The sequence below is a fragment of the Sphaeramia orbicularis genome, chromosome 3 (genome assembly GCF_902148855.1).
Source record: "Sphaeramia orbicularis chromosome 3, fSphaOr1.1, whole genome shotgun sequence".
Lineage (NCBI taxonomy): Eukaryota > Metazoa > Chordata > Actinopteri > Kurtiformes > Apogonidae > Sphaeramia > Sphaeramia orbicularis.
In genome coordinates this window covers 13,314,632-13,342,522 of record NC_043959.1, presented here as the reverse complement: position 1 = coordinate 13,342,522, position 27,891 = coordinate 13,314,632, and the positions used below count along the sequence as shown (strand labels likewise).

Below are 27,891 nucleotides of genomic sequence, written 5' to 3'. Positions count from 1 at the left end.
CAGTTGCATGTTCACACGTCCCCAAATGAACCAGATTATCAGAGGAAAACAAACTGGTCTACTTAAAGCAAACAAACACCTTTGATGTGAAAGCCCCTTAAACTGCTCCTTTAAATGATGTTGATCAGAATCAGAATCAGCTTTATTGGCCAAGTATGTGAACACATACAAGGAATTTGGCTTCGGTTTTTACATTGAGAAGAAGACCAACAGAATAACATGTGGACCTGGACACAATCTAGACCAACAGTCCACTAGAGACAGAGGCAACGATGGGTTGAGATTTACAGTGGATTTACAATGGAACATGTACAGAGTGCAAATTGGAGTTTTTACACAGTGAGTGGATATATACAGGAATACTGTCTGTAAAATAAATAAATAAATAAATAATTTTTATATATGTATATATATATATATATATATATATATATATATATGTATGTATGTATATGTATACCGCGGTGGTGCCTCGGCTCGAGGTGCCGGTGGTGCCGTGGCACCGGTGGCACCCAGTTGTGGCACCACCGCGGTGCCACGGCACCTGGCATTGAGCCATGGTACGGTGGTGCAACGGCACCTAGCGTTGGCCCCGAGGTGCGCGGCGTGGCACCACCGAGGTGCGCAGCGCGGCACCAAGCCGTGGTACCGGTAAAATCGTTGTATAAGCCGTGTCGGAGTGTAAGTCGCAGTGTTTAAAGTATGGGAAAAAAGTAGCGGCTTATAGTCCGGAATTTACGGTATATATAGGTAACATCTTCATTTCAGATGTCAAAAAGTGTTTGCGGCTCCCAGTCTTGTCTTTTCCGTGGAAACCGGGTCGAAATGGCTCTTTGAGTGTTAAAGGTTGCCGACCCCTGGTGTAGAGGGAGAAGAGCAGTGGGGAGAGCACACATCCCTGGGGGGCGCCTGTGCTGGTTGTCTGGGTGCTAGATGTGAATTTTCCTAACCTCACCTGCTGTCTCCTATCTGTTAGGAAGTTTGTAATCCACTGGCAGGTGGAGGCTGGGACGGTGAGCTTAAAAATTAAGTTCTAATCGTTTATCCATCAACAGCAATTGGACCATAATATTTAAGGTACACAACAAACTTACAGATGATACAGTCATAAGACACAGACCATGTGCTCACCTTTCACATCAACATAGATTAGAATAAATTTATTTCTTCCACAATAATAGAAGAGGCGTTAAAACACCTGGGGCCTCATGTATACAGACTTGCGTGGGTTTCATACTGAAACCTGGCGTACGCTTAAATCCAGAAAAGTCCAAATGCAGAAAAAAATCCAGATGAATAAAACTGAGCGTACGCCAGAATCCAAGCACATTTCCTTTATACATCCCAATCAATCAGCTGGAATTGAGCGCATATGTTGGAGTACCAGACTCCTCCCTCTCCACGCCCACATTTAAATATGCAAATTGGTATAAACAGGGTCTGCAGATGGGATTCCCTCTGGGATTCCCCTCTCTGCATGATCAGATGATGACATCAAGGTGGACGCGAAGTGGAGGACGAAACAGGCGGAAGTAGAGAAGAGGACGAACTCAGCCCGTTTGAGCGGAGAGTGACCACTACTGTGAGTGACACTGGTCTGACAGGGCTGACTCAGATCACCCCCAGGTAAATATAGATTTAGTATTTGTGTAACTCACACATTAGTTCATTCTACGGGTCATCCAACAGTCTGATCACAGCACAATCGTCTTCTTCTCCGAAACTACAATTCCGACTGACTTCAAACTTGGTATACAGCTTCTGTATGATGATGTCAACACAAGGTATTGAAATTATTTCGATTCGGATCTGATTCTGGATTTGGTGTGACTTCGAAAAATGTTTCCATTATAAGAGATAGGAAGTGGATTGAATCAGTAAGTATCAATGATATCAAGTTGGAATTTGAATTTTTTACAGATCTGATTGGAATATGACCAAAACACGGACTATTTCTGTAATATAATAAATACACATAACTGGGTGATAATAAATGGCATCTGGATACATTTCCCAAAGCTTTTAATGTGGCCATTGGTCCTATTTTTATTTGTTTGTTCTCAGTCTATGAGGTGGCGGTGGATTCAGGGGAGGAGTCTGTCCTGCTGCCATATAAAACTATAGCTCACCTGACAAAGAACTTCAGACAAATCAGCGTGGAGTGGAGGAACTTAGAAAACGATCAGCTCATTGTGCATAAGTACGGCTCTGGCCAACCTGATGAACAGGACCAGATTTACAGAAACAGAACAGAGATGAAGAAACACTGGCTGAGAACTGGAGACTTCAGTTTAACCCTGAAACACCCAACAGACCTGGAGACCAGCAGCTACTCATGCACTGTCTACAACAAAGACAAGGTCCTGAAGAAGAAACGAGTGGTGCTGGAGGTCAAAGGTCAGTGCTGTAGACAGAAGATGAGAAAACTAAAGGCGCCTGGATTATCAGACACAAATGTCAAATGTAGTTGAACTGAGAATAGGAGTTAACAGTTTAATAAGCAGTCAGTTCTGCTGATGATTCAACACAGATTGAACAAATATTACTTAGAAGTGTGTCCATGGCAGATATTTTCCTCTGCTGTTGTCTGATGGTATGGTTGTTGTTCTCAGTCCAACAGGTGGAGGTGGATTCAGGGCTTAAGTCTGTCCTGCTGCCCTGGAAAACCACATTTCATATAGAGGACGTCAGTCAGGTCACAGTGGAGTGGACGGCCTATGGTGACAGGAAGGTCCATGTGTATGAGGACGGCTCTGACAGAACTAATGAACAGGACGATAAATACAGAAACAGAACAGAGATGAAAGAAGACCCACTGAGAACTGGAGACCTCAGTCTGATCCTGAAACACCCCACAGACCTGGACACCCGCACCTACACCTGCACCGTCTACAACAGAGACAAGCAGATCCTGAGGAGGAAACAAGTGCGTCTGGAGGTCAAAGGTCAGTACTGTAGACACAGGTCATTCCTAGTTCTAGAATACTGAGCCCTTCTTAGAGTCAGCATTCTAGACGTGGGTCAGTCCTCTAGATACAGGTCAGTGCGCTGAAGGGAAACCAAAAACACTGCAGCATTCATTAGTATTTAAATGTCATAAATTGCTCTTTCAAAACTCTGAAAAATGTACTTGTTATTTTTTCCTGACATTCCAAAATAAAAAAGAATTTGTCAAATATTTTACATCAAGTCTCACATTAACACTATGTAGATCAGGATGATAGCATCAACTTATGGGTTTGTTTCTACAGTCCTTTGACACAACAACAGAAATATTCCTTCATTTTCCAAACTGTTTGATCCTTCATTCTGCTCACCCTCTCTTAGGGGGACACAAAAAACCTCCAAGTCCTTCACAAGTGTCAGTTTTTCTTGTCATTCCTTCTGGTCTTTTCTGTTCAGATTGTTGAAACCACTTCTTCAACACATTTGTATAAACTGGCTTTGATGGAATGCCACACTTTTATTAATTCTCGTTTTACTCTGTGGTTTGTTGGTTAAAGTTTCCTTGTGCGACATTGTCTTTACTGATGTTTAATATCCTGAGAGTTACTTTCAAATCAAACTGGATCATAAAAAAGGAGTGTGGTTATTGGCTGAACCCTCACTGAGTCACTCCTATTATTTATTATTTCCCCAAAATCCACAAACATCTTAGGAAACCACCTGTGAATACAGCATGGAGCAAATCCAATCAATTATCTAGATTTAACCACATATAAAGATGAAACTGGAGTTCTTCACACATCTGTTGAAAAGACATTTTAGTAGCAGTCATCCCAAACATATGACAGATAACATACCAGCAGAGCAGTTTCTGAGACTGAAATGGAATTGCTCTGATCCTGATGACATTCATAAACATATAAAAAACTTCAGACACACACATAAGTACTTGGTTCTGCTGCTGATTGGATCATCATTTAGACCTGTGTCCATGGCAGATGTTTTCCTCTACTGTTGTCTGATGGTATGGTTGTTGTTCTCAGTCCAACAGGTGAAGGTGGATTCAGGGCTTAAGTCTGTCCTGCTGCCCTGGAAAACCACATTACATATAGAGGACGTCAGTCAGGTCACAGTGGAGTGGACGGCCTATGGTGCCAGGAAGGTCCATGTGTATGAGGACGGCTCTGACAGAACTAATGAACAGGACGATGAATACAGAAACAGAACAGAGATGAAAGAAGACCCACTGAGAACTGGAGACCTCAGTCTGATCCTGAAACACCCCACAGACCTGGACACCCACACCTACACCTGCACCGTCTACAACAGAGACAAGCAGATCCTGAGGAGGAAACAAGTGCGTCTGAAGGTCAAAGGTCAGTACTGTAGACACAGGTCAGTCCTAGTTCTAGAATACTGAGCCCTTCTTTCCCCCTTTCCTGTCTAACCTGCACAGTCACAAACAGCACAATGTGGAGTTACTCATGGTGCAGATTTTAATGATATATATTTTAGTATTTTTAATCATGCTGGATAATCCACCTACCCACCCACCCTGTGCAGCTTCTCCATCAGAACACCAAGGTGTTCCCTGTCCAGCTGTGTCATATAGCATTTCCTACATATTCCAGGGGGTTTCGTCCTCATTGGACCTGCCCAAAACACCTTGTGCCATGTGTTCTTAATTACACTGTTGTGACAAAGTGTTTGTTCTAGACAAACTGTGTCTAGTACAGAGGTCTAATAATAGAAAAAACCCCAGGTTCAGATCCAGCAGACCATTCCTCCCAATCACACTCCTCCTGGTCTCATTGTCATTGACCATGTGAATGTTGAAGTTTCTCAGTAGAACAGTGGAGTCCCTGAGGGGAGCGCCTTCCAGCACACAACCAGAGGGCAGAGCAGGTAGGAGTAACCCCACACCTTCTGCACACCTCTAACCCTGAACAACTCCTGAATTAAATAAAAAAAAAAAAAAAAAAAAAAGAAAAGCCCCACCACCCTTGAGGAGATCGGTTCCAGAGCCCAAGTCCTGTACCTCTCAACCATCTGCCACAACTCAGCCTCCTTCCCCACCAGGACAGTAGCATTCTGTGTCCCTAGAGCCAATTTATGCCGCGTTTCCACTACGTGGAACCAGCTCGACTCGGCTCAGCTTGGCTCGACTCGGTATTCCTGGAGACCGTTTCCATTACAAGATACTACCAACTTAACTGTACCTGGACGTCACAGCGATGTGGCACATGATTTTCATGTCGTCTGTTCAGAGAGTTGCTGATAAACTCGCTCATTGCGTGTTGTCTTGTCTGAATTTTTACATCGGCCACTAAAGACTGAATCTCCTCGACCGACCATGGTGTAGTTTTGGGCTGTTATCATGTGTATTAATGTACCGCTATATTTACTGTCCACTTCTGCATCTGTTTTTTGTAAAACGGCGGGTCACAGAAAAGACTCTCTGACCAATCAGTGGTCTGCAGTGTTTACACGTCGCGTTTTAGTATCTGGTCCCCAGTCTGGGAACCTCGGCGGAGGTGATACCAAAAAACTAGTACCGGGTACCAGATTCCAGGTCCTTTTTTGTAATGGAAACGCAAAAAGGCCGAGCCGAGTCGAGCCGATACCACACAGTGGAAACGGGGCATTAGACAACCATGGATTTCTGAGTGTAGTCATCTTATCATCCTTCTCTGCTGTTCCTGGTCAAAGTACTTAAGTTGAGCAATTATTCAATCTTTTCCTTTTAAAGAGGCTGATTTTCCTCCATATAGAAGATTTGATGATAAAAAACTGTCCTGTGTTGATGTCATGTTTCCTCCCAGATTAAGAGGTGGAGGTAGAGGAGGGGGCAAGGTCGGCCCTGCTGCCCCTTCAGCACAACCCCTGACCTGCCTCAGGACGCCACAGTGGAGTGGAGGTACTAATGTCTTGAATTACATACATGTCCATGTGTATGAGAAGATGTCAGCTCAATTTGATCAACAGCACTATAGATACGAAAACAGAACAAAGATGAATGAAGACCCATGGATGACTGGAGACTTCAGTCTGACCCTGAATGACATCCAACAGGACGACTCTGGAAGATATGAATGTAAAGTTATCAGAGATGGAGTCACCCTAAGATGGAAAACAGTGGAGCTGAAGGTCAAAGGTTAGCATTCAGATGCAGGTCAGAGGTCATGTGGGTCTCTGTCTTCTGTCTCCTCTGCAGACAGATCTCAGATCACATATCAATTTCCTCCAATAAGAGAAGATGCAGAAGCTGAAGAACGTGCTTGATTGATCTGTTGTGTATGTGCTTCTATTTATCAAGTTGTGGTATCAAAAAATCAGTATATTGATCAAAAGTATTCAATTTGTATTCAAAAGTATTTAACCTGTGTTCAAAATTTTTCAACCTGTATTCATTGCATGCCAGAAGTTATTCTTAGTGTAATGTGTGGATTGTACCAGAGTAGCTGACTTTTTTTCCTGGGAGACCCTTGAAAGAACGAACACATGAAGCCATCAAAAGATCACGTGAAATGGTGGAAAGTTACAAAATAGGGCGGGCAGAAAGAGCATGTGAGCTCATGGAAAGTTTCGGCGAACGTGGTATACAAGAGAAGTACACGTGAGGAAAAATTTTGGACATTCTGGGAAATAATTTACATTTTCTGGGAAAAAGTTTAATATTAATATATGATAAATTAATTCTAGGAATCAACTGCATATGTATATTCTCTGACCAATCCTGATAGACACCAAGAAAATCGTACCCTATCGGAGACAAGCTAAAAAAGGGGGTTTCCGACGTGTCTAGATTAATGTTCAAAATATGATAAAAAATGGGTATGGTTTGTAGCTAAACCCAACCTACTTCTGATAATATAAAAATGGTCTCCCGGGGCAAAAAAGTCAGTTGCTTCTGCGGATGTCAACTCAGTGTTTATTTTATGCATGAATAAACACTTCATGCGGCTCCAATTCTGCTCAATTTCCGACTTTGACTTGACTTTGTGTGCATTTACTTGACGAAGGTCCACTACGTAGATGGGAGTACAGAGACGTAAATTCAACATGCCAGAGTACAGTGAGGAAGAGCGTCAAAGGGACCAAAGATGTCTCCCACCCGCGGCAGTAAATTTTTCATGACAAAGTCAAACTCCTAAACGGAGGCTTGATCTTATTCTTCTTGAATATATGAAACAGGTAAATACAATAGAAATCGACACACTTCAAACCACTCAAACTATGCTTTTAGACTCTTCATTATTGTATTTCTAGTGTTCTGTGATGACAAATTTTTCACAGCAGTAGTCTGTCCTCCAAACCAAAGAAAATCCAAACAATCAAATCAAAACCACTGCAGCAAAATCCGACAAATGAACAGTGTCAAAGAGGATGGATTTTCCAACAGGATGATGATCTGAAACCTATCTGTAAATCCACCATGGACGACCTCAGAGACTGCAGCTGAAGGTTTTGAAACAGACCTCACAGTCCCAGACTTGAACATCATTGAACATCTGTGGGTAGATCTGTCATGGGGCGGATTTAATGTTATCAAAGCTTCATCTGTATTTAGTTCTAGTCTGTGTCCATTTAGTTTTCTTCTTTTTTTGTTTAATGCTTGGACCAAACCTCTATATATGCTCCCACTGTGTCTCATTTTGTTGGGTCAGTTTTTGTCAGTTTGTTTGGTACATCAGTTCTTGTTCTCAGCCTTAGTTGCTATTATTTTTGTGTACAGTTCTGTTATGTTGACCTCTTTTACATACTTAATTGTTAAAACTATCATTTGTAATCATTTTTTAAATAATTTTGGGTGAATAAAAACCCACACCTGTCTCTTGGGCGTCTTACTGCTCGGTCCCTAACAAAGATAAAAGAGAACAGTGAAGCATCAGTCCAGTCCTACAGAGACAGCACATCTAATCCAAACATATACTGACAGTCAATAGAAACTTTGAGGTAGAAATGTCTGCATATTTCTACTTGTAGGGGGGTTGTAATTATTCATTGTGGATTTATTGCTGACTTAGTGCTCGGGTAGTTGAGATAATGATGAGTTGTCATGTTGTCACGGTTCATTGCACGTGGGTTGGTCTCTTTGCAAAAGTGGACCAAATACACTTTGAGCAATACTCAGTGGGTATCTGCACAATTTGAGGATTGGTTTTGAAGGCCTATATTAAGGCCCAAAAAAGGCCGCCATTGTTAGTCCAGTGAACAGCGTCATGCCACGTCTACCACGTGAACAATGTCTCGGGGTTGGCACTGGGTATGGTGGAGGCCGGTTTGAGCCCCAGTGATATAGCCAGACGTACAGGCTGTTCCCAGCCCAAAATCAGAAACCTGGTTGAACGCCACAACACCACAGGCTCTGTTGACCATAGACTGGGTCCAGGGTCCAAGAGAGTGACAACTGCAGACCAGGACCGCTACTGTTGGGACTTTGTGTTTGGCAGGTGCCCTTTTCTTTTAAGTTTTTTGCTTTGAAATTATTCTTGAAACTTTAGATTTTTGTTTCTGTATTCCAATATCCTACACAAATGATTCATATGAAAAAAAAAATCCAGTTTAGGGTTTCAAAATAAAAATTATGTCAAAAAATATGGTCTCAAAGTTTTCATTGACTGTGAGTGTATAAAAGCAGCACATCCAATAGAATCACACAGAATACATCAGCACAGAATCACAGACAGATGTAAACAGACATTACATATAGAAAAACAGCAGCTATGATCATGACACAAATAACACACACATATGTAAGTGTATACAGGTGTAGTTGTCTGCAAACCATGTTTTTAATTTGGCTGTAAAAGTGCAGTATGTATGTGTATGTTTAATGTGGGTGGGAAGTGAGGTCCAGTTTTGTGTCGCTTTAACATGAAATGAGAACTGACCAGGGTGGTGCAGTGGTTAGCACTCGTGCCTCACAGCAAGAAGGTCCTGGGTTCGATTCCAACACCAGTCGACAGGGGGTGGGACCTTTCTGTGTGGAGTTTGCATGTTCTCCCCGTGTCTGCGTGGGTTCTCTCCGGGTACTCCAACTTCCTCCCACCATGCAAAGACATGCACTGATAGGTTAATGGGTTAATCTAAATCGCCGATAGATGTGAGAGTGATTGTTTGTCTCTATATGTTCAGCCCTGTGATGAATTGGCGACTTGTCCAGGGTGTACCCAGAGCCGTCGGGATGACGTAGGCAAGGTAGGCAGCTGCCTAGGGCCCCCTTGCTGAAGAGGGCCCCTGATGGCCGCATGGTCATTTATCTGTACAACTAATTAAAAACCATCCATTGTAAACAAACCACCACAGAGAGGCAGCGCTAACCCTCTCCTGTACTGTTTTGTGACTGGGCGCCCCAGACTAGAGGGATTCCCCCTATGCCAGGGGTCAGCAACCCTGGTCCTTGAGAGCCACTATCCTGCATATTTTAGATGTACTTTGAGCCTATGAACCTATAAAATAAAGACAGAACAAATCAATTAGTTATGTCTATTGAATTCTATCTAATGATATGCATATTCATGGAGAATGCATAGATGTAATTATTATAAACTTAAATTGATTGTTAATACAACAGTCACATCGTAAATAAGTAAAGGTTAGTTCAAAGGCTGGCATATTATACCTAAACACAACCAATGAATTTACATAAACTTAACATGAGCCTGCATAAAGAATTAGCAACCCATCTCCGACTGCTAGCATAAACAAAATAGCTTAAACATGTTAATAACATTATAATAAACACATCCAAAATAACGTCATAAACATGTTTCTAACGGCACGTTTGCATGTGAAATTATTTAGCAAAAAACAGAATGATTGATACATACAGGCGTTGCTTCTGCAGGAGTTAAACACAGTTTGATTCAGCATTACTCGGAAAGTTCGCTCTTTTCCCCTCTCAGCTACACTGGCACCGGCGCTTGGTGCATGTGGAGCACCAGAATAAAAGCATGAGTTTCAAAATAGAAATCCATATGTATAAATGAACTAAGACTTCCTTGAAAGGCAGAACAGCATTAACGGGAAATTAAAAAAATTGTCGGCGGTATTTAATGAATGCGTTAACGCGGTAATAATGCGTTAACTTGCCCAGCCCTAATAATATTGCATTAGAATATATACTGTAAGCCTGTTTTGTAAAATGCAGGTCAGGTTTTTGTGATGGGAGGAAAGAAGGGAGTCTTCAGTCCTTATGTTCAACGAAGAAGACCATTGATCCAGTTGATAGCGAGCCTCCCAGTTGAACTTTGAGCCTCCACCTACTACACTGCGGATCCTGTGGTAGGACTGTATCTGTCTCTCTGACAGACACCAACAAAAGTCCCCTTTGGACATTTTCCTGACTTGACTATTTCCCTGACTTACTGACTTGAACATTTATTGGATCTACAACACAACACTCCTAGGAAGGAACATCTTTAAAGGGATATTTTCTTTTCTTTTCTTTTCTTTTCTTTTCTTTTCTTTTCTTTTCTTTTCTTTTCTTTTCTTTTCTTTTCTTTTCTTAGGTTAGTGGGCCCATAGGTACTGTATTGTATTGTGTATTTTCTGAATATTGTTCTAACTACAGGGTGGGGAAGCAAAATTTACAATGAACATTTAGTTGTTTTTTCTCGGCAGGCACTACGTCAGTTGTTTTGAAACCAAACATATATTGATGTCATAATCATACCTAACACTATTATCCATACCTTTTCAGAAACTTTTGCCCATATGAGTAATCAGGAAAGCAAACGTCAAAGAGTGTGTGATTTGCTGAATGCACTCGTCACACCAAAGGAGATTTCAAAAATAGTTGGAGTGTCCATAAAGACTGTTTATAATGTAAAGAAGAGAATGACTATGAGCAAAACTAGTACGAGAAAGTCTGGAAGATACTATTAAAGAAGAATGGGAGAAGTTGTCACCCGAATATTTGAGGAACACTTGCGCAAGTTTCAGGAAGCGTGTGAAGGCAGTTATTGAGAAAGAAGGAGGACACATAGAATAAAAACATTTTCTATTATGTCAGTTTTCTTGTGGCAAATAAATTCTCATGACTTTCAATAAACTAATTGGTCATACACTGTCTTTCAATCCCTGCCTCAAAATATTGTAAATTTTGCTTCCCCACCCTGTAAAAGTTCACAATAACTACAATTACTTGTGTCTATCAGTTATTGCTATTACTCTCAGCTCCTATGAACCTAGGTAGTGTCGTGTACATACTTAGAAGTGGGTTACATTATTATATCCAAAACAGAGAAAACTGAAGAGAAATAGGTGGTGGGCCGGACCCCAATATCTCGTTTTTGATCAATACCAAGAAGCTGTGTGTGATTTCTTTGAATGATGATGTAGTAAAAAATCATTCAAACTCCATAGAAACTGTTTCCTTCGCGCACCGATGTTAAGTATGTCTTTTTAAAACTGTTAGTTTTGAGCAGGCAAACCTGCAGGACAGCTAAATGATAATGAGCGATTTGCGTTAAGTTTCATGGACAACCAGGAAGTAAACAACTCAGGTTGCCTGTCACTTCTGTCTCCTGTGAACACCATGTCTTTGCTATCGTCTAAAACAGTGTGTTGATGGGAAAATCTTTTGTTGGGATGTAGTTGGAACCGATCTGCCGGATGAGACAGACAGTATCCAAGCAGTCCAACGGATTAGCTTTGCATTTTAGACATGTTTTCTGATGCGATGGTGTATCACGAACGTATGGTATGAATGCTTGAAAACGCAACAGGTTATTTAGATAGTATGTTGTATCTTACGGTTGTGTGTATGTATGTGTGTATATGTATACATGCATGTACAGGGTGGGGAAGAAAAATTTACAATATTTTGAGGCAGGGATTGAAAGACAGTGTATGACCAGTTAGTTTATTGAAAGTCATGAGAATTTATTTGCCACAAGAAAATTGACATAATAGAAAATGTTTTTATTCTATGTGTCCTCCTTTCTCAATAACTGCCTTCACACACTTCCTGAAACTTGCGCAAGTGTTCCTCAAATATTCGGGTGACAACTTCTCCCATTCTTCTTTAATAGTATCTTCCAGACTTTCTCGTAATAGTTTTGCTCATAGTCATTCTCTTCTTTCCATTATAAACAGTCTTTATGGACACTCCAACTATTTTTGAAATCTCCTTTGGTGTGACGAGTGCATTCAGCAAATCACACACTCTTTGACGTTTGCTTTCCTGATTACTCATATGGGCAAAAGTTTCTGAAAAGGTATGGATAATAGTGTTAGGTATGATTATGACATCAATATATGTTCGGTTTCAAAACAATTGACGTAGTGCCTGCTGAGAAAAAACAACTAAATGTTCATTGTAAATTTTGCTTCCCCACCCTGTACGTGTGTATGTATGCCAGTTGTATGGTTTTTGACTTCACAGATTATTCAGATAAAGTATATCTTATTAGTATATGAACTCGTGCTCCTCTCAATCAGTGCATTGTAACCTACACAAAAACACTTAATGAAAGCACCCATAGCAATCACTCAACATTCAAGTTTTCATCAACACAATAGACAGTTTAGTTTTTTTTTATTATAGCAAAAGATACAATTTCTCATAGAGACACAAGGGCATGGTAAGGCACTGCATATATCAGCATTTACAAAAAAAAAAAACAAAAAAAACTTAAGGCATTAAAGTAATAATGCAATATTCATAATGATAAAACATAAAAAACTGGCATTAAAATAATAAATACATTTCAGAAGGCAATAGACAATTACACACAAGGGCAACACCACATACCTCTGTCTGTCCATCATAGGCAAAAGTTACACACAGTTAAGGGACCCCAGAAAAGGGGACATGTCCCTGTCCCACCCACTACCATTCAATGGAACACCAGCTGCTCCAGCGCCACTGAATCTGTTGGAGCACCACAGAACATCAGGTCCATTCAGAGAAGCAGAACCAACCCTGCTTCACTAGCATTATTGAAAAGGAAATTTTTTTTTTGTTTGTTTGTTTTTTAATGTATTTAGGCCTATTCATTTATTTATTCTTTTCTATATAATAGTCTTTTACACCCTTAGTACAAAAATAGATTACAGAGTCAGTAAATATACAGAATACATTTTCAATAATTCATATACAAAAAATAAATACATAAATAATTTCTCATTTAAATTTCACTAAATGTCAGATGATACATTAAATATCTTATCATAGCTATCAAGAAATGTCCTAATTTTTATTATTAACAAGGGCTAATGATTTTTAAATTGAGTTAAATTCAGTTAAAAAATGAGGAAAGGTTGGTTTGGAGGCTGAAAAATTTTCCTTATGACTGTAATATTTTCCCAATAAAATGAAAAACTTAACTAAATACTGCAGACATTTGTTCTTATTTTCATAATAACATATATTATTGAACAGGAAGTGCTGTATGCATCTAGTCCCAGATAAGAAAAGCCCCGTCACCTCCTTTTCTGAGACCACAGCTAGACAAAGGTTAGTGCAAAGGATCGGATTCTGCGCTCAGCCTCCGAAGGTTCCCATCCATCCAGGAGAGCATCACATCTACTCCCAGTTGGTTTCTAATATGTGAGAAGAATCCAAATGTTACTGACAGGAACAGAAAAAGGAGAAGAGAAAACCTTTCAAGTGTGCCTTGCCAAGCTGTGAACCAAAAAAAAAAGTGTTCTGGTCAGTAGAATTGGGGTTCTTCTCCATCATATACTACATAGTGCTTGGTTTTACTTTGCTTGTTTGTACTGTTCTGACAACTATGACAATGTAACGAATGATACAAAACCGTATTCAGTTCATGCTTTTGACTATTTCATTTAATTTTTTAGATCAGGGGTGTCAAACTCATTTCAGTTCAGGGGCCACATGCAACCTAATATTTTATAAAGATGGCCGGACCAGTAAAATAATATAAATAATAGAATAACAACTTATAAATAACGTTAACTCCAAAGTTTGCTCTGTTTTTGAGTGAAAAAAAAGTCAAATTCCGTAATGAAAATGTTTATATCTACGAAGTGTACTTGAACACAACATGAACAAATATGAACCTGAAAATTCTTAAAAAAAAAAAGAAAAGTGCAATTTCAATAATACGGAAGCGTATTGCATTCACAAAAAAAAAATAATTTCGGCTCTGTTTTTCTGAATTAATGAGATAATTATATCATAATTACGAGAAAAAATAAGTTAAAAAAAAAAAAATCGGCGCTGTTTTTCTGAGTTTATGAGATACTGTTTCCTGAAAAAAAAAAAAAAAGCTCTGTTTTTCTGAGTTTATGAGATACTGTTTGCTAAAAAAAAAAAAAAAAAGCTCTGTTTTTCTGAGTTTACGAGATACTGTTTTCCAGAAAAAAAAAAAAAAAAGCTCTGTTTTTCTGAGTTTACGAGATACTGTTTTCCGAAAAAAAAAAAAAAAAAAGCTATGTTTTTATGAGTTTACGAGATACTGTTTTCCGGGAAAAAAAAAAAAAGCTCTGTTTTTATGAGTTTACGAGATACTGTTTTCCGGAAAAAAAAAAAAAAAAGCTCTGTTTTTATGAGTTTACGAGATACTGTTTTCCGGAAAAAAAAAAAAAAAAAGCTCTGTTTTTATGAGTTTATGAGATACTGTTTTCCGGAAAAAAAAAAAAAAAAGCTCTGTTTTTATGAGTTTACGAGATACTGTTTTCTGAAAAAAAATAAAATGTGGCTGTGTTTCTCTGTCAGTGGGACAGTGGTCCCTGGTCCAGGCAGGAGCTCCTTCTATCTGTGCTGCTGAAAGCCTCGCGGGGGAGCGTGAAGTTGTTTCCGTTCTCGTAACCGGTTCCGATTACGGATCATGGAACTAGTTTTGTTCACAGAAATCAGAACCAAGCCCCGCTTCGTGCACGGATCAAGCCCTTCAAGCACACCGGCGCTCGGAGCCTGTAGCCCGGCTTCCTGACAGGGCACGACCGCGGTGATGGGAGTTGGCATTAATGAAGTCAAATAAAATGACATTCACCAGCATTAAAGAAAATATACACAGCAGAAGAGTGCAAATGTGGATTCATTTATTTGTCGGACCTGATGGAACGCATTAGTCAGAACTAGATCCATGGAGGAGCGGCTTGGTGTACCGGTTCGTCCCCCCTCCAATAACTTTCCATCAGGTCCAGGTGGACAGCTATCCGCTCCCCGGTGTGTAAGCCGGACTGGAGCGGGTGGACGGAGCAGCTCAACTCGACAGAACCCCGGCGCTCGGAGCCTGTAGCCCGGCTTCCTGACAGGACAGGACGCGGTGATGGGAGTTGGCATTAATGACTACCACTACTACTAGGACTCCTGCCATGGGGCGGGTGTCCTGTCCCGGTGCATTGGGCCGACCAGGTGAACCAGTGTTTTCCATGGCTGGTGGTCCTGTGCCAGCTGCTCTGCGTCCTCCATGGTAACTCCATGTTGTTGGAGGTCGCCTGCAATGACGTCGAGCCATCGGGTGCGGGACTTGCCTTGTGGTCGTTTCCAGTCTGCGGCCTTTGGGTCAAACTGAAGGATGGCTCTTGTTGGATGGTCAGGAGGGAGGCGGAGGACATGACCGAACCAGCGGGGGCGACGTTGCGCGGCCAGGCTGGATGCTTTGGGCTGGCGTGTGCGGGCTCCAAGCACCTGATTGGAAACCCGCCGGGTCCACCTGATGTTTTCGATGGTTCTGAGAGCCCTGCTATCAAAGCCATCTATTCTGGCAGCCAGAGTCTGGTTTAAGGGCCATGTTTCCGAGCCATAGAGCAGGATGGAGAGGACGGCAGAGTTGTAGATCCGGAGCTTCGTCCTGCGTGAGATGGTCTGGTGCCGCCACAGTGGTTTCCAGAGAGACTGCAGAGCTGATGCTGCCAGGGCTCTCCTGCGGGTAATCTCTGGTTTTAGGTCCCCGTTGTCTGTCATCACCCCAGATACACAAAGCTCTTGACAGGTTCTACAATGTCATTACCAAGCTGCAAGGGAGGTGGATCCGGCCCATCACCGACATGCGTGAGGTTGGTTTTTGTCCAGTTCACTTGGAGGCCAAGCTTCTGTGCCTCTTCACTGTAACTGCCCAGAGCATCTGTCAGCTGACTGTAGGATGTGCTGAGCAGGATGGTGTCAGCAGCGTACTCCAGGTCCTGGCATTAATGAAGTCAAATAAAATGACATTCACCAGCATTAAAGAAAATATACACAGCAGAAGAGTGCAAATGTGGATTCATTTATTTGTCGGACCTAATGGAACGCATTAGTCAGAACTAGATCCGTGGAGGAGCGCTTGGTGCTCCGGTTCACCCCCCACCCCCGTAGCTTTCCACCTGGACCTGATGGAAAGCTGTCCGGGGGTGGGGGGTGAACCGGGACACCAAGACGCATATTTTCTTTAATCATGGTGAATGTCATTTTATTTGACTTCATTAATGCCAACTCCCATCACCGCGTCCTGTCCTGTCAGGAAGCCGGGCTACAGGCTCAGAGCGCCGCTGTTCTGTCGAGTTGAGCCCCCACACGCCAGCCCAAAGCATCCAGCATGGCCGCGCAACGTCGCCCCCGCTGGTTCGGTCATGTCCTCCGCCTCCCTCCTGACCATACAACCAGAGCCATCCTTCAGTTTGACCCAAAGGCCGCAGACTGGAAACGACCACAAGGCAAGTCCCGCACCCGATGGCTCGACGTCATTGCAGGCGACCTCCAACAACATGGAGTTACCATGGAGGACGCAGAGCAGCTGGCACAGGACCACCAGCCATGGAAAACACTGGTTCACCTGGTCGGCCCAATGCACCGGGACAGGACACCCGCCCCATGGCAGGAGTCCTAGTAGTAGTGGTAGTCATTAATGCCAACTCCCATCACCGCGTCCTGTCCTGTCAGGAAGCCGGGCTACAGGCTCCGAGCGCCGGGGTTCTGTCGAGTTGAGCTGCTCCGTCCACCCGCTCCAGTCCAGCTTACACACCGGGGAGCGGATAGCTGTCCACCTGGACCTGATGGAAAGTTATTGGAGGGGGGACGAACCGGTACACCAAGCCGCTCCTCCATGGATCTAGTTCTGACTAATGCGTTCCATCAGGTCCGACAAATAAATGAATCCACATTTGCACTCTTCTGCTGTGTATATTTTCTTTAATGCTGGTGAATGTCATTTTATTTGACTTCATTAATGCCAACTCCCATCACCGCGGTCGTGCCCATGTCAGGAAGCCGGGCTACAGGCTCCGAGCGCCGGTGTGCTTGAAGGGCTTGATCTGTGCACGAAGCGGGGCTTGGTTCTGTTTTCTGTGAACGAAACTAGTTCCATGATCCGTAATCGGAACCGGTTACGAGAACGGAAACAACTTCACGCTCCCCCGCGAGGCTTTCAGCAGCACAGATAGAAGGAGCTCCTGCCTGGACCAGGGACCACTGTCCCACTGACAGAGAAACACAGCCACATTTTATTTTTTTTCAGAAAACAGTATCTCGTAAACTCATAAAAACAGAGCTTTTTTTTTTTTTTTTTTTCCGGAAAACAGTATCTCATAAACTCATAAAAACAGAGCTTTTTTTTTTTTTTTTTTCCGGAAAACAGTATCTCGTAAACTCATAAAAACAGAGCTTTTTTTTTTCTTTTCTGGAAAACAGTATCTCGTAAACTCATAAAAACAGAGCTTTTTTTTTTTTTTTTTTTTTTTTCCGGAAAACAGTATCTCGTAAACTCATAAAAACAGAGCTTTTTTTTTTTTTTTTTTTTTTTCGGAAAACAGTATCTCGTAAACTCATAAAAACAGAGCTTTTTTTTTTTTTTCAGGAAACAGTATCTCATAAACTCAGAAAAACAGAGCTTTTTTTTTTTTTTCAGGAAACAGTATCTCATAAACTCAGAAAAACAGCACAGATTTTTTTTTTTTAACTTATTTTTTCTCGTAATTACGAGATAATTATCTCATTAATTCAGAAAAACAGAGCCGAAATTATTTTTTTTTGTGAATGCAATACGCTTCCGTACAATAATATTATGCCTTAATTTTTAATTTATACATATGTGCATTATAACAAACAGATCACAGTGGATCTACAAATGCACAAAACATTTAGTAACAGGCAAAATATTAGTAAAATTAGAATCCTGCTTAGACATTTCAGGTTATTCACATTTTTTGTAAAAGGCTAGTCTGTAAATGTCAGTATTTTTATGTCGTATTAATTTTTTTAAAAACTGAAATGAAGAGAAAAATGTGCTGTTTTCATTATTTGTCGGTTATTATGATAGTATTTTACTGGTCTGACCCACTTTAGATTGAATTGACCTAAAATTATTTTAATATCATTTAAGGATGCCCCGATACAAGTATCGGCATCGGCTCTGATACTCAGTGTGTGTACTCATACTTGTAAAAGACATCCGATACAAATGCACCGATACCACTTACGGCCGTGTGACATTCCCAGTTCAGTGCAGCAGGTACGCGGCGGTGGAATAATGTGTGAAGAGTGTGGAGATTTTTCAAAATAAATGACGGTGATAAAAGTAACGCTGACTGCAAGTAACGTTACAGACACAGACAGATACGGACGCAGCGTTCTGTCAGTCCTCTGCATACATTCCATCCGTTTACCAGGTGCTCGCAGATGCGTAAACAGAATGAGAATACCAGCGGGAGTACGGAGCGGTGCGGACTGCCGCCAACAGAAGTGAAAACCAAACTTCTGACTCATTTCTCTTTTCTCTTCCTGCTGAAGCTAAACTTTTAAACCTTACCAGAGAAAACGCTGCAATATTAGTATCACATTAGTGTTACCTCTGTCGTCTCCATGTTTGTTATTACTGACTTTCTTCTTCTTCTTCTCAAAAGATTTTTCTCTTCTTCGTGGTATTTGTCCAGTATGGTTAATTCAGAGCGGTGCCCCCTGGTGGATTAATTGAAAAACGCTCATTCCAACACATTAAATGTCAGTAGCAGCACTTTGTTCCAGTCAGACTAATGATGACAATAAAGCACATTTACAAAAGGAACTAAGAACTGGAATGGGATTATTAAGTACTCGTATTGGTACTCGGCATCGGCAAGTACTCAAATGTAAGTACTCGTACTCGGTCTGGAAAAAAGTGGTATCGGTGCATCCCTAATGTCATTGATTGTTAATATCTTCAGTGTAACTTTTGCATTTCACAAATTCATCCCGCAGAACGGATTGGACCCTTTGGCGGGGCCGGTTTTGGACCCCAGGCCGCACGTTTGAGACCTGTGTTCTAGAGTTTGCACTTGAGCTATCGGCTAACTCGCTGTACAGAGTAGCACACTGAACAGTTATTGTTGTCACCATGGTAACGCATTGAAGGGCAAGCAATGCTCACAGTCTGTAGCCTATGAAAATAACTACAACAATATGCACATATTCAAGATATATTCAGTACTTACAGAGCAAGCCGTACCTGATGGTTGTCTCAGGAGGAAGCGTGCATCTGTAGACTGTTTATGTTCCGGCTCTGCCAAGACGCTCTTTGAACAAACTGCACGATTGGCCAAAACAATTACACGAGGAAACAACAAGAATTCTGATTGGATCTTATCCCGACACACTTTTGCTCATAAAGAATTGTGTATTATTCTTTTACGGAGCAAACGGTCAGCTGGGAAACAATCAGTAAGGCTATTTAATTTATTTTGTCAATTTGTTTTGAGAAAATCAGCTTCACAGCGAAGAGGTACCGATCAACTACTGAACGAAACGAGATAGACTGACTTGGCCCACCACCCAAATAAGTGTTTTTTCTGCTAAATATAGATCATTAACTGAACATAAACCCAGTGTTTTCATCCACTGTCATTGATCCAACTGCATGGGTTTGACTGGGGAACCAATGTTGTAGAAGATGACTGTGTTTCCATGGTAACTACAGAGCCCCTGAATGTCCAAATATGGTCATATCTGATGACCATGAAAAGATGAAGAACTGTATTTTACACCAATGAAGGGTTAAGGGTGGACGTTTGGGTCTTTAAGGGTTAAAGGCGGACATTTGAGTCTGTAAGGGTTAAAGGTGGACGTTTGGGTCTGTAAGGGTTAAAGGTGGACGTTTGGGTCTTTAAGGGTTAAAGGTGGACGTGTGGGTCTTTAAGGGTTAAAGGAGGACGTCTGGGTCTTTAAGGGTTAAAGGAAGACGTTTGGGTCTTTAAGTGTTAAAGTTGGACATTTGGGTCTGTAATGGTTAAAGGTGGACGTTTGGGTTTTTAAGGGTTAAAGGCGGACATTTGGGTCTGTAAGGGTTAAAGGTGGACGTTTGGGTCTGTAAGGGTTAAAGGTGGACGTTTGGGTCTTTAAGGGTTAAAGGTGGACATGTGGGTCTTTAAGGGTTAAAGGAGGACGTTTGGGTCTTTAAGGGTTAAAGGAGGACGTTTGGGTCTTTAAGGGTTAAAGGAAGACGTTTGGGTCTTTAAGTGTTAAAGTTGGACATTTGGGTCTGTAATGGTTAAAGGTGGACGTTTGGGTTTTTAAGGGTTAAAGGCGGACATTTGAGTCTGTAAGGGTTAAAGGTGGACGTTTGGGTCTGTAAGGGTTAAAGGTGGACGTTTGGGTCTTTAAGGGTTAAAGGTGGACATGTGGGTCTTTAAGGGTTAAAGGAGGACGTTTGGGTCTTTAAGGGTTAAAGGAAGACGTTTGGGTCTTTAAGTGTTAAAGTTGGACATTTGGGTCTTTAAGGGTTAAAGGTGGACGTTTGGGTCTTTAAGGGTTAAAGGTGGACATGTGGGTCTTTAAGGGTTAAAGGTGGACGTTTGGGTTTTTAAGGGTTAAAGGCGGACATTTGGGTCTGTAAGGGTTAAAGGTGGACGTTTGGGTCTTTAAGGGTTAAAGGAAGACGTTTGGGTCTTTAAGTGTTAAAGTTGGACATTTGGGTCTGTAATGGTTAAAGGTGGACGTTTGGGTTTTTAAGGGTTAAAGGCGGACATTTGGGTCTGTAAGGGTTAAAGGTGGATGTTTGGGTCTTTAAGTGTTAAAGGCAGACGTTTGGGTCTTTAAGGGTTAAAGGTGGACATTTGGGTCTGTAAGGGTTAAAGGTAGACATTTGGGTCTGTAAGGGTTAAAGGAGGACGTTTGGGTCTTTAAGGGTTAAAGATCTCATATATAGATATCATTTATTGTCATGTGATTGTCCAATGTACAAAACACAGACACATAAGACACACAAATAAGAATACAATTTTTTTTTTTATTAATTCAGAATATTAGAAAATCACAGTATAGTTACACATCACAGTATACATAGTTAAATAATAAATGACAGAAAATTGGGTACATATGTATCATGCTTAATTTTCTTTAAAAATAAGTGACTCAGCTGAATAATAGCAGTGTATTGTACTCAGTAAATATTAACACGGAGTTTAAAAAAGAATCAAAGTGTCTTTCATACTAATTACTTGTCATCTGCTCCTTTCATTCCATTGATACGGGCTTATTTACATGTATTTTACAGTCACAGTTGTTAGTATGTGGTCAGTGTGTTCTGTCTGGGCTTTGTTTTTTTATTCGGAGTCAGGAGGATGTGTGATGTACGGTGGCCCAGAGGTGCAACAACCCAAAAACAAAAAATTATCCACTATAAGAAAAAAAAGAGAACAGCCCAAAAAATTATCCACTACAAGAAAAAAAGAGAACGAAAAATTATCCACTATAAGAAAAAAAAGAGAACAGCCCAAAAAAGTATCCACTGTAAGAAAAAAAAGACAACAGCCCAAAAAATTATCCACTATAAGAAAAAAAGACAACAGCCCAAAAAATTATCCACTGTAAGAAAAAAAAGAGAACAGCCCCAAAAATTATCCACTATAAGAAAAAGAAGAGAAAAGCCCAAAAAATTATCCGCTATAAGGAAAAAAGAGAACAGCCCCAAAAATTATCCACTATAAGACAAAAAACATCATCCACCTTTTCAATTCAGGGGGCGCTGTTTACCCAGAAGGTCTCTTGCTTTAAAATTAAGGCCACCACAAAAAATAAAGGCAAAGGCTGAACATTTTTAAGGCCTTCAGCTAATGTGGCTAATGCTAACGAAGCAATACACTGGAAGTGGAGGTCAGTGCACTAAAAATCAAGTTAGTTTAAAAATATATAGTGGATAATTTTTTGGGCTGTTCTCTTTTTTTTCTTATAGTGGATAATTTTTGGGGGAGCTGTTCTTTTTTGTTTTTTTTTGTTGCACCTCTGGGCCATCGTAGTGATGGGATGAGTTTACAGCTTTAAGGGACTGTATGAAATGAAAAGTAAGGGTTATCTGGTTCATTGGTTCAGATACTTTAAACTTTGGCAGTGCTCCTCCTATTATATTCAAACATTATTCTGAGGCTACAGCGTCATTTAATTCCAGTGGATCTGATGGATGATGCCAAATGCCTTCATTAAACAACAAACCAAAGGACAAAACATTAACTCGCTTTAGTTGTGGAGAACTAGTTGAGTTTTCAGGACACATTTGTATTTTTTTTGTTGTAGATACTGATTAGGGATGTAACGATAATCGGTATAACAATAAACTGCAGTAAAATTGCAGATGGTTAGTATTACAGTTTAAATTTTAATTATCATGATAACCGTGTTTGATTACTGCACTTTTAGGGGAAAAAGCCCTATATAAAGATCTGCTTTTATGTCAAATATTTGAGTATAGTTTTAATTTATTACAATTTTAATTTTCTATACTTAATATTTGGAACCAATATTCACTTTCAAAGTCTTTGAAAAGGTTGGTTAAGCATTTTTGTGTTATTTATGCAATAAATTATATACATTTTTCAAATCGGATTTTATATATTTTTTGTGTTTTTTGTCCTTTTATGTTTTTATAGTAGGTTAAAGTGGAAAAAAAAAATAGACAGATGATATAAATGAAGTTGTGCTGAAAAAAACAGATCCCAAACATGGGTATAGTAAACATTTGTTTATACAGTATATAAAGGCAAAATCAAAAGGACTGAAAAATGGACAAAATAGGCTCAGACCACTAAGGGTTAATATGTGAATGTTTCTGCAACAGAAGGTTCATTGTGCCAATTATTTTGTTTTTTGTTTTTTTTCCAAAATACAACTTGGTTAAATTATTTCAGGCTGTGTATAAGACAAATACTTTTTGAACATTTTGAGCACATTTCAACAATACCGTGATAATGATGATAACTATGATAATTTTGGTCACAATAACCGTGATATGAAATTTTCACATTGTTACATCCCTACTCCCAACTAGATGAAAGTATCCCTGCACCCCTTCGATTGGAGTGGAACTGCTGTGTAGTGTTGTCTCTGGATCTGGATCACTCTGAACATAGCTTGTTGTCCTCGTTCTGTCCCTCGTTTCCTTCCCGGCTAACCGAACACTGTGCTCAGTAATCAGAGTCTTCTCAGGAGTAGAAGGTGAGCACGCTCTTATGGTTTCCTCTGATCAGGAGGGTGGGGGGACGAAGGTCCTTTGTCAAACATTCAAGCCAGGCCATGTAGAGATAATCTGACACGGACTCCTTCCGAGCGATGGGCATGCTCCTGCAGAGGGACGACAGAGGACAGGGAGGACGTTAGCCTGGGTTTGAGTTTAGGTTTGGTCTGACTGGACGGAGCGTCTGCAGCTCAGTGATCCAGAAACAGCTGTTTGTACTTACACAAGGATCAGATTGGCAGACATGGAGTTTTCCCGGAGTAGTTCATTCAGTCGTATCTGCAGGTGGGTCTGTGAAGAACAAGAGCCAGTGATTAGAACGAGCCTGTTTACAGTTCAGTCAATTAAATTTTATTTATATAGCGCCAAATCATAACAAAAGTTATCACATGACACTTTGCATATCGCGTTGGTTAAAACCAGACTCTAAGCCAGTTTACAGAAACCCAACAGAATCCTCCAATAGTAAACACTTGTGACTAGTAACAGTGGCGACATCCACACCAATCCTCCCATCATTATCTGATTTCTGGAGTTTTCAGATTATTATTGATCATGTAAACAGGATAATCTGATCGGCTTCATCTGATAACAGCAGTTATCTGATTATGACAAATCGGATTAACACACCTAAATTTCACCCCAGTACTCTGATGTCCTCATGCATGTATACAGGTTAATCTAATTTATTTCAACTTTTCATATTTGCACATGTGTAAAAAAATTTTTTTATAAAGACAAGTTACACAACAACAACATGAACAGTTAAATGAAGGACAGCAGCAACATGTGACCTATTTTGTAGTCTTATTTACCAAATTTTACCCATGGATAGGCTGAGGCCCTGGGACCAACCTATTAAATTTTGGGCCAAGTAGGTCAAAGTTCAAGGTCACAAAATCTACAATTTTCCTATCTCTCATCATTGAGCAATTTTCGAAAATTCATAAAAGAAAATTCAAAACCACTCCGATTAGCCTCCAATTTGATCCACCCGTAGCTTATAACAATGTCTTGTATCTGGCACAAAATTGTCCACATCCACTGAGGAATGTGGACTCTGTGGACATTTACATTTAACATTGAAAATCCCATTTACCACACATTTTTCATTAGACCTCAACAAACATTGTTTGGAATGTAATATAATTTGACATACACATGACTGGTACCCAGCTTCAACTGCTCCATTTCTCTTCCGTTACACTCTGTTGACTTTTGTTATTTTTTATTTATTTATTTTTTTTACCTCCGCCAAGGGTTTGTCTGTTTGTTTGTCTGTTAGCAAGAGAACTCAAAAAAGTTATGGATGGATTTTAATGAAATTTTCAGGAAATGTTGATACTGGCACAAGGAGGAAATGATTAAATGTTGGTGGTGATCGGGGCGGGGGGGGGGGACTGATCTTTCTTGGCAGAGGTCTGCGCTCTCCGAGTGCTTTTCTAGTTAGTTTATTATAAACTGAATGGAGCATGTGCAATAAATAAGGGGCTCAGCCCACCCAAGATGTTCCAGAGCTTGTTTGTTTGTTTGTTGTTTCTACAGGTTTTAAAGTGGTTTTCCATGCCAGTGTTATGCAGTAGGTCAGGTGTGAAACGATCACTGTGTTAATTAAATACAGGTCTCAAGTTATTTCTGATTTGTCTGAAACTGGATGAATTAAATCACATTGTGTTTACCTTTTCTGTTGATTTGTTGTTTGAAGCAGAGTTTAGAATCGATGGTCACACCTAAGTATTTGACCTTGTCTACTAGGGCTGGGTAAAAAAATTGATTTAATCGATCTTAGCTCGATCTCATTTTAATTTTGCGTAATCGATTAATAGTGGATGAGATCGATTTTTCAGAGCAGGACCGGGAGTACGCAGAACCGCGGGTGGCTCCGTCTTGTGAACCCCTGGGGAAGACTAGGTCTCGCTAGCGAAAAAGACGTGGTGGGGAAACCCCTTCCACTGGAGGTCCTCCGGCCTCAAACTCGAACCTGCAGTGTGAAGGAACTGGCCGCCCGGCGAGTCGCGGAAGCCGGTTGTTCTTGGAATAATAACTTGGATCCATACTATGACCTATGGCTGAGTATGGAGGTAGAGGAATAGTAAAGCGACAATGTCCGACTGCTACCCCACCCCCCCGACCAACAATCACGGAGCGCACCCCCCCCCCCCCCAACCCAACCCCCCAGTGTGAAGTAGCCTCCAGCCATAAAACAGAGTAAAGATGACGAAGTCCGTTCTGAGCCACTGTAAAAACATGTCAATGTTTCTGTGCCGTTCATTATTTAAGAGCACATTCAGCAATTTACTGCTGAAATGTCATATTTATTTCCTTTCTCATATCAATACTGATCCCAGTATTGATGTGTTGCATGACTGCGGTACTCAAATAATCAGGTTACAACTCAAAATTGTACTTTGGTATCTCTAAATTACTCTGAATCAATCAATTAATACTGAATCGAATTGATATTGAATTGAATCGAATCGTGATTAATCGATTCAGAACGTTATGAATCGAAATCGAATCGATTATGGAAATTGGCCATGATACCCAGCTCTATTGTCTACTACTTCCTGTTTTCTTCCTTGCATCGTCACTACAGGATCAACATCTATACTTGTCAATTTTGAAAAGAACATAGTCACAGTCTTTACACGTTAAAGACTAACTGTGACCTTACCATCCAGCCGGACATTATTCATTGCAGCCGACAGCTGATGAGCAGCTTACAGTTAGTTTTTTGCATGGACATATATAACTCCAAATGCAGCCCCCTGATCTACAGGACGTTGTCTGTGTGTTTAAAGTGTTGTTGTATTTGACCTTTTCTTCAAACATGCTCAGCTCCTCATCTGTGATTTTCCAGGGGTGTTCTCTCCGCAAGGCCTCGGCCTGACCCGGGTCTTTAGATCCTTCGAACAGACGGAACGGCTCAATCATGTCCTCTAACTTCTTCAGGCTGGAGGGAAAACAATAAGAGGTTAGGTTACTGTTGTTACTGTGAACTATGCTGATATTTCATGGCTGTGATAATGGTTTTCCTGTGAGCTGTTGGTACCTGCTGGAGCTGGGTTTGACGTGGATGTCGTCGATGACAGTGATGTCGCTGCAGTTAATTCTGAACTTCTCCAGCAGAGTCTTCATCCTGAAAAACAGATGATCACATTTTATTGGCCTTGCCATTGGACGTATGAGCTAAACTTTACCCATATTTACTAAATGTCGAAAAAACATAGGTGCGTAATGTCGGTTTTTCCATTAAATCACAAATGTGATGATTTGTTTATTTATTATCACGAGATGTCAGTAGAAGTCCTTCCATAAACAGGAACATAAATCTGTGTTGTTTTGAATCTAGAATGCTGGTTCCCCCTCTGTCTCCTACTAAATTCTAAACTGACGTGGTTTCCTGGTGTGTCCACACATGCACACACACGTTTGGGTTCAACTCTTCTTCTTCTCTCGTTGTAGCATCCATCAACATCCGTAGTTTTTTGTTCTTGTGACTCTAGTTGCGCAAAAAGGTCTTTTCATTGTTTCTCAAATTGTGTAAGAAATGCCTTAATGATGTCAATGTTATGGAAAAATGATAAATAAAGTTGTTAAAAAAAAGTATATTCATTGCAGTTTTGCAGGATATACCAATTTCGCTACGCCGAAAAAACCACCTCTTGCAAGAACAAAAATGTTTCATCGAAAAATGAGAGTTTTAGAGAAATTTTCGTTTTTCCATTAGGCAAATTTTAATGCACAAGTTATATTCACACAGTTTGAGGGTCAGTGGAAAAGATGAGATATAAAATAATCTACCTTTTAAAATATAATCAATGATGGAACCTCTCTCATTCAGTTGTTTTTTTGTTTGTTTGTTTGTTTGTTTTTTTACATACTCTTGTTTATCCAGCTCGCTGCGTCCTGGTTGTCCTGCGATGAAGATCCTCAACCTACAGTCCTTCCACTTCTTCCTCGTTGTGAGGATGTAGGGGAGCAGCAGAGTCAGGCCTGACAAACAGATGAAGTGTTGTGTTTTTACATTTCATTCAAATTGCTTTCAGAACACAAAAGATCGTCGCTGTCGGGCGGAAACCTCTTATGTCCAAAACAGTTGTTTTTCAGGAAACTAAAATGTATTCTAAATAAATGAATGGAGTTCTGAGATGTAGTCACAAGCCGTTTTCAACACTTTTCATTGGTTAAATGTTTTAAAAACAATGACAACTGACCAATAGAATGATTTTATGACTAAAAACTAAACAAAACTGGACATACGAGTAAATGTGACTTCTATCTAGGGTGACCAGGCGCTTACGAGCCACATGTGGGACAAGGAGTGTGTTTGTGTGGGACAATGTGGGACACGTAACCGTAATGCTGGAGCAAAGTCTAGATTTGTAAACAATGTGCATCTTATTGTCGAGCTTATAAATATGAATAACTACAATTTGATTTGGTTGCACACAGTATGCAGACTTTTGCACTGGGCATTTATTTTTTGCTTTTTTTCCACAGGTTTCAACAACTTTTTTTGCTTGTAAAAACAAAACAAAAAATCTACTTGTAAAAACAAAAAAAACAA

At 40.6% G+C, this 27,891-nt stretch overlaps 2 protein-coding genes across 2 annotated transcripts in view; one reads left to right on the top strand and one right to left on the bottom strand.

The window, feature by feature from the left end:
* Window positions 1–272: 272 nt before the first annotated feature.
* On the top strand, window positions 273–23,278 carry LOC115413184 (uncharacterized). Its single transcript, XM_030125937.1, has 6 exons — window positions 273–276; window positions 2,065–2,397; window positions 2,613–2,945; window positions 3,990–4,341; window positions 5,769–5,863; window positions 23,136–23,278. Exons 1-6 carry the CDS (start codon window positions 273–275, stop codon window positions 23,276–23,278), a joined length of 1,260 nt encoding a protein of 419 aa, XP_029981797.1.
* Window positions 23,203–27,891, bottom strand: part of slc12a1 (solute carrier family 12 member 1) — a 55,839-nt gene continuing 51,150 nt past the window's right edge. The window contains exons 19-23 of the mRNA XM_030125913.1: window positions 27,206–27,317; window positions 26,374–26,460; window positions 26,139–26,274; window positions 23,545–23,612; window positions 23,203–23,428 (exon numbers count right to left, since the gene is read on the bottom strand). Of these exons, the coding sequence (XP_029981773.1) occupies window positions 23,290–23,428; window positions 23,545–23,612; window positions 26,139–26,274; window positions 26,374–26,460; window positions 27,206–27,317 (542 nt within the window). The 3' untranslated portion in view covers window positions 23,203–23,289. The remainder of the gene's footprint in view (window positions 23,429–23,544; window positions 23,613–26,138; window positions 26,275–26,373; window positions 26,461–27,205; window positions 27,318–27,891) is intronic.